We start from the raw sequence: 7,500 nt of genomic DNA on the forward strand, positions 1-7,500 counted from the left end.
TCCCGTTCTCCTCTCTAATGAACTCTAGAGAATACACTTCATCGCTTTTCATTTGTTTTTCTTCCCTCTTCTGCCTTCCCTCCCCCAGTCCTCTAATGGGTGGGAATTGTAGGAATTAAAGTGTGTATCTGTCTTTCATTTCTCTTAATTTTGTCCCCTAGTAAGTAGCCATGCGTGAGTGTGATTTGTATTGTCTTATTTATGTTTTTTTTTTGTTTTGTTTTGCTTTTATTTCACTAGTGCATACGTATTTCTCGTTTTGTAGTTCGTTTCTCTTAATTGGTGGTGCATTTTCTGTTAATTTTTCTTTTCGATTTTATTTATTTATTTTCTCTTATTTATTTAGTATTTCTTTTCTTCTTTACTTCCGCTGATAATTTCCCTTTTCTTCATCACTCCATTCACTGTAACTTTCCATTTTCATCACTCTTCTTGCTGGTGACTTCCCTCTTCACCGTCACTTCCACTGCTCACTTCGCTTTTTCATCACTTTCTTTTTTTTTCCCTGGTAACTTTCATTTTTCATCACTTCTTCCACTGGTAACCTCCCTTTTTTTTATTGTCTCTGACTGGTAACTTCTTTTCATAATTCTGTTCTCTAGTAACTCATATTTGTCCTTTTCTCTCATTGCTCACATTCCTTTCTCCCATTCCCTTCATTGTTGTCTCATTCCCTTCACTGGTAACATCTTTCTCTCATCATTCCCTTCACTGCTAGCTCCTTTTTTGGTCGTTCTCTTCACTTTTAACCCCTTCCCACCATCCCCATCATTTCCCTTCACTGTTGTCTCATCCCCCTTCACTGTTGTCTCATTCCCTTCACTGGTAACATCTTCCTCCCATCATTCCCTTCACTGCTAGCTCCTTTTTTGATAGTTCTCTTCATTTTTAACCCCTATCCAACATCCCCCATCATTCCTTTTCACTGTTGTCTCATTCACATCTCTTTCCCATCTTGATAACTCACTTTTTGGTCGTTCCTTTCACTGTTAAATCCTACCCATTATTCATTTCACCATTAACACCTCTCTGCATCGTTCCCTTCACTCCCCTTCACTTGTAAATCCCGTTCTGTTCGCCCCTTCACCTCATGCATAATTCACTTCATTAGTCAATGCTCCTGCAAGTCATTCCCTTCGCTGCCTGGTGACATTCCCCTCAGTGGTAAGCGCGGGAACTCTGTTGTCTCATGCCACTGAAGCTTGCCACCTTCATCCCACGACGCTCGAGGGACAAGAATGAATTTTAAATGTCAATCCCTGCTCTCTCTCTCTCTCTCTCTTTTTTTTTTTTTTTATATATATCTTCTGTTTTTCCCCTAAGTGCCATAAAAGTTGCTGTTTAACCTCCATCCTGTTTATTTCACTTTTTGTGTTTGTTTTCTTATCTTCGTAAACTTTGTGTGCTTGTGCGTGTGTATATATTTAGGGTACGTGTGGTTTTTCTTCCTTCCTGTTTTTCTGTGTGCCATGATAGCTGATATTTACCTTCCATCGTGTTTATTTAATTTTTATATTCTTATCTTCATATACTTGTGTTTGTGTTTGTATGTTTAGGGCATGTGTGTGCTTCTAAATGGTCTGGTGTGCCTTTTCTGCTTTCCTTTTCTTTCTACGTGCCATGAAATTTTATATTTACTCTCCGTCGTGTTTATTTAACCGTTTTTTCTTTGTCTTTGCATATTTGCGTTTTTGTGTGACTTTTGCATCATCATAAGTAGAAAAAACACTAAGAAAATATTATGAGGACACGAATAATCATCCCTGTGGCCTTTGAAAATAGTCTTGATGCGAGAACAAAACGTTTAAAAAATATCCTGTAGTGTAGATTATCGTTTTCAAGTGTTTTCGTGATTCGTGTGATAGTTAAACAAGATTTCTGCATCACCATTAGTAAAAAAAGGAAAAAAAATCACAAGAACCTGACTATTAATCTATTTGGCCTTTAAGAATATTCCCAATGAGAGAACAAAGCAATCAAGAACACGTATTTTCATGTATATCTTTGTATGTTATGTATACTTATGTAGGTGTGGTGGAGAGCGAAGGTGGTGCATCCGTGTATGTTTGTATGTTTAAATACACGAGGGCAGGGCGAGGTCATGGTGGGGGCGAGGGTAGGGGAGGGCCATGAGGTGAAGGTCAGGGAGGGTGAGTTGTGGTGAGGGGGAGAGGTGGGAGTGATGGGGGACGTGAAAGGTCATGTGTCTGAGGAGCGAATATTGGCGAGTTTGTCTCCAGGAAAAGATGATAACAGGCCTCTTGTCCATGCTCTCTCTCTCTCTCTCTCTCTCTCTCTCTCTCTCTCTCTCTCTCTCTCTCTCTCTCTCTCTCTCTCTATCTCGCCTGTTTTGCTCGAGGAAGGGCAAAAGAGATAGCGAGAGGGGAGAAAAATGGTGTTGTGAAGATGAAACAGTTTATATGGAGATGAATGCACGCTATGCCAAACAATATTCTGAAGATAGGGTGAAGATAGTGTCAGGGAGAGAGGGAGAGGGGGACATGGGGTGAGGGAGCCAGGGGGGATAAAGGAATGAGCAAGTGTCAGTCATGCAGGTGTAGAGAAGTTTTGGGGTGGCGGGGTGAGGGGGAGCGAGGGGGCGGTTCATAGGGTACTCTTGATTTAGGGGCGTGGGATGAGGGGAGGGGTGAGGGGTGCGGGCGGCGGGGGTGCCGTGTTATGGATGGGCGTGGAGGTGCGGGTCACGGGGCAGGGAGTGGGCGTGAGGGGTGGGCGGGGTGGGCGGCGTGTGGGTGCTTGTCGAGGTGGGTCAATAAATGCAGTGAATGGTGCCTGATAAGAGGTAATTCCTTGGTGTGGGCGCCCCGGGGCTGCCTCGCCTCGCTGGCTGGGTCCTCCCCGCCGCGAGAGAAATAAACATGTTACGGCGGATATTAAGGAAAAAAAATATAATACTATAAAATTATAAGGGGCGCACAATCTCTCTCTCTCTCTCCCACGCTGGGCCGTTATGGGTGAACCAGCGCACCAGTCCCCCGCCCCGCCCCGTGACTCCCCCGGGGGTGGTGGGTGTGCTGGCCGTGATGCACACAACAGATACCCATGAGAAGTTCTCTGGAACCTGCGTGTACCTCGTATTAGACTTTATTAATAGCGAGAGCTGGTGACAGCTGGCACGGGGCTGCGCCAGATGCAACACCCTTTGTTTACCTCGCCCCCGACGCCCAGCGCTGCCCACCGCTGCTCATTCAACATTTCCATCAAGTTGTGCAGACTGGTCGAGGGCCATGGTGAGGCTGGGGGAGGCGAATATGGTGCATCAACGCAGGACAACCCATGTACGCAAAAAGGTCTGGGTTGCTGGCTGGCGGTCTCTTGCATCTCGAGAGGGGGAGGAGGGACGGCGCGCTGTCGTTGCTGCGGCCTCAGTGTTCATCACAGCCGCGGAGAGCGAGATGGTGCCGAGTCTGTAATTCTTGTTGCTTGGTCGATAGCTACGACCTGAAGGTCTGGTCACCTGTGGGGTCCTGTGACAGGCCCAGTGTTTGAGGACCAGACCAGACAGACGTGCAGGCCAGAGGCGTCGACAGTCATGAGTGTCGGGGCAACAACCTGCACCCTTGCCCTGACTCTCCCCCGCCTGCGGACGGGCCCACCTGACAAGCGGACTTAGCAACGCTGTTCTAAAATAGAGGTGTGTGTGCATGCGGATGGCTGACGCTCCTGCACTCCTAGGCTGCGCCCATGACAGCCCCGCCAGACCTGTCTCTTCTCAGCTGGAATTTCGACGAGTTTTGAGAAGCTCGGTTAGTGTTTGAGTGGGTCAATGCGGACACCAGTGCGCTGGTGGCATAATCGACACAACCACACAGTCATTCTGTCGCTAGTGATCCTTGTAAGGTAGTGGATGTGGCCGCAGGCAACACTTTTTTAAAACTATTAGTCCGTGAGCCAAACGCCTCCTAAAGCCAGTGTCCCAAGGTGAGTGTCGCGCAGGAACAGCCGCAGTCACCACCACCACAACACATCAACAACAACAACTGCTACTGCTGCAACAACAACAAACCTCACCCGTCAAGTCCATTCAGACCTTAGTAAGTCCACACCTCTTTTATGTATCTTACTCAGTACTGTTGCTTAGGTGTACATTATGATTGTCGACTGTGTGTGTGTGTGTGTGTGTGTGTGTGTGTGTGTGTGTGTGTGTGTGTGTGTTTATGTCCGTGTGTGCGCGCGTGTCGGGGCGGGCCACGCTCTTGACCCTGGCTGGGAGTACCGTATGTTCCCTGGCACACATCCACGACCCCGCCACATTACTGCCTCGTCTCCTCACTTACCCTAGCATGTTACCTGCATAAAGCACTTCCGGGCGGCGGGACAGCCGGGGCGGCACGAGTTGGCCTGCGTGGCGGCGGTAGGCTCGTCTCCCTCGGCCTGTGACCTGCTCGCCCTTGAGACACACACTCCAGGCCGTCTCTGGTCACGTAAATCACTCCCCCTGACGCCTCGCCCCCGTCCTCGTGTCTGCCTGGAGCCTCCGCCGTAAAATTCTTGTTCCCAGGGGCTCGTCAGGCTCTGGCCACTCTGCTGAACGTGTCTCTCCTTGTGTCACAACCTGTTAAGCCTGTCTGTCCCGGGGTTTTCTGACATTCAGCGTGTTTGTTTGTTTGTTTGTTTTGGAGATGTGTTCTGGATATACTTTGTCATCGTCATTGGTGTGAGTGTATGTATGCCCCGTGCGTAAAGTGTTTTGGGTGAATGTGTATATATAAAGGAGGGGCGTTCAGTGGTGGCTATAAATACGTCAGTTTGCAGTGAGGTGATGCAGTGTTTTGGGCGGGAGGGCTGCGGTGGGGGGGTACTGGGGGGTGGGAGGGCTGGCTGGCTGGCAGTGGCGTGCAGAGGGTGGAACTCGGGCTGAAGTTAGATGAAGAGTGAACGTGTGATGGCCGGGAGGTGTGTGAGGGGAGGGTGAAAGCTGGGCCAACAGCTTGCTTTCTCGACGGGAGGAGGAGGAGGGAGCGAGGTAAGGGAGGCAGAACTCAGTGAGCCACCAACTGCGCACCAGCCAGTCCTCTCTGCTGCTCCTCCGTCGCCGCCTCCGCCGTCATGTTTGCGGTACCGCCTCGCCCCGTCGTCCCTCCAGTCCCCGACGGAGCATCGAGCCACGGGCCAGGTAGGGGGCTCAGGGCGGAGGGAGAACTGCGCATATCGTTCCTCGAAGCTGGTGGTGTGCGGGGCGGTGCTGTGGTAGCCTCGTGACGCTCTTTGTTGAACTACAGCCGCCGCCACCACCACCCTTGTTGTTGACGCTGTGGTGGTGGTGGTGGTGGTAGCAGTGGCGGTCACCCGTGCGTGATAACAGCAGCTGGTGAGGGCTGGTCACCGTCTCAGCTGTAGAGTCACGTGTTTGCCGCCCACACAGAGGCAGGACCTCACTTTTGTTGTTCTGGATAGGGTGGCGCGGGCTGTGCGGGAGGACCTGGCCGGGGGGGCTTGGGGGCTGGCGAGGTTGGGGAAGAAAGGAGGGGGCTCAGGTTTGTTGGAGACGAAGTGGTGACGGTGGTGGATATGTGTGTTGATTTCTGAAGAGGTAAAGGTGACGGGGTGTGAGTCAGGGAGGGGTGGCCGCGGGAGTTAGCGACCTGGCGGCGGTGTTCTGAAGGAGGTGAGCTGCGGTGGGGTGGTGAAGGCGGGCGAGGGGAGGGGTCGTTGAGGTGGGTGTGGGTGTGGTGTTTTGAAGGGGCGGTGGGGTGGAGGAGGGTGGGGTTGGCACCGTTAGGGAGAAAAGGTGGTCACTACACGCGCTCGCCTCATCCTAGCCACACACCTTCACCCTCACCACCACCCTCACCACTCAGCCCTCACGCCTCATCATCGCATCTCTCCTCCACGGCCTTCCACATCACCTGTCCTCACCAAACCGTCTCTACCTGCCCGTACTGCCTCCCTCGCTCTTTCTTCCCCGTCGTCGCCTTTACACCCTCATCACAACACACACGCCTGCACCCCCAACACGTATACATCGACACGACCTGGCTCCGCGGTGTTGCGTATAAGGCTGTCTCCCTCCCTCGGCGCCCCCGTCAGCTGCGCGGCGTCTCGGGCCCCTGCAAGTGACAGCCTCGTGGAAAAAGGGTTAGACGGCTGCAAAAACACGTTAGTATTCACGGCACGAGCGGTGAGGAACAGGTAACAGGCAGGTGTGTGTGTGTGTGTGTGTGTGTGTGTGTGTGTGTGTGTGTGTGTGTGTGTGTGTGTGTGTGTGTTAGAAGTGGTTTTGTCTCCCAGCTGAGTCGTCCACCTCCATGCCAACGTGCACCTCTCTCTCTCTCTCTCTCTCTCTCTCTCTCTCTCTCTCTCTCTCTCTCTCTCTCTCTCTCTCTCTCTCTCTCTCTCTCCTGTCCATGTCTTTTGTAGCATCATCGATCACTCCAAAATTGGCTTCGATTTAGCAAAGTAAACATGGAATATGGGAAAAGGGCGCCTGTAGTGGCCTGCTCTATCACCACCACCACCATCACCACCAACAACAACAATAACTCCTCTTTCTTCTTTAGCCTCAGGTATGGTGCGTATTCGACATAGGCCTTCCCTCCTCCACCACCACCACCTCCTCCCATCGCGGGCTCTTGTCTAAACTGTTGCTCCCACTGCTGCTGCTGCTGCTCCCTTCACTTTCTTTGTCCCTCTCCGCTTGCTCCTCACAGCCAGCCAGCCAGCCAGTCAGTCAGTCAGCCACTCATCTCTCATACTTCTCCCGCGTGGCGCCCCGTCCTCCAATTAGCCTCTCATCCACAAACCCACATGGATACCCCTCCTCCGGGACTTTATCTTCTATGCATCCATCATCCACGCCACTCGACGACCTCTCCACTCCGTTCCTTATATGCCAGACTCCTATTGCTCTTGTGATCTTGCGTTGTAACTCAAGAACCGCGTAGTAATGATCAGTTCTAATCGTGTGTGTGTGTGTGTGTGTGTGTGTGTGTGTGTGTGTGTGTGTGTGTGTGTGTGTGTGTGTGTGTGCGGCATGGCGAGATTAACAACAGCACAAAGAGACAAAGGAGAGACGGCAGGCAGGCAGGGAGGGATGGAGTGAGGGAGGTAAGTGGATGGGGGTGCGGGTGGTATAGTGGTGGTGGTGGTGGTGGTGGGTAGGAGGGAGGGAAGGCATGTGGTTACTGTAGTGTTCTGGGATAAGGGAGGGCGTCAGGGAGAGAGAGAGAGAGAGAGAGAGAGAGAGAGAGAGAGAGAGAGAGAGAGAGAGAGAGAGAGATAAAAAGATCGAAAGTATAGATATTTTAAACTAAGGTACTGAACGCTCTCTCTCTCTCTCTCTCTCTCTCTCTCTCTCTCTCTCTCTCTCTCTCTCTCTCTCTCTCTCTCTCTCTCTCTCTCTCTCTACAAGGAAGGTACTCTGTTCAGGTAAATCAAATTACGTAACAGACGGTCAAGGTTCTGCTGGACATCAACATTTCACTGCAGCGTAGCGTCTTATATAAATGTGTGTGTGTGTGTGTGTGTGTGTGTGTGTGT

General features: G+C 51.2%; 1 protein-coding gene across 3 annotated transcripts in view; it reads left to right on the forward strand.

Annotated features, from left to right (window-relative positions):
• Window positions 1–3,209: 3,209 nt before the first annotated feature.
• The window catches only part of LOC135112602 (protein yippee-like 2), a 111,530-nt gene continuing 107,239 nt past the window's right edge, over window positions 3,210–7,500 (forward strand). The window contains exon 1 of one of the 3 annotated variants that reach the window (XM_064027103.1): window positions 3,210–4,055. Coding sequence is in view for 1 of the 3 variants with exons in the window: in XM_064027102.1 (XP_063883172.1) it covers window positions 5,071–5,137 (67 nt within the window). In the remaining 2 variants the exon portion in view is untranslated. Of the gene's footprint in view, window positions 4,056–4,855; window positions 5,138–7,500 lie in introns of those variants that run through there. The other 2 variants (XM_064027102.1, XM_064027104.1) reach the window with 2 other exon arrangements.

Source organism: Scylla paramamosain, chromosome 24, assembly GCF_035594125.1.
Source record: "Scylla paramamosain isolate STU-SP2022 chromosome 24, ASM3559412v1, whole genome shotgun sequence".
Lineage (NCBI taxonomy): Eukaryota > Metazoa > Arthropoda > Malacostraca > Decapoda > Portunidae > Scylla > Scylla paramamosain.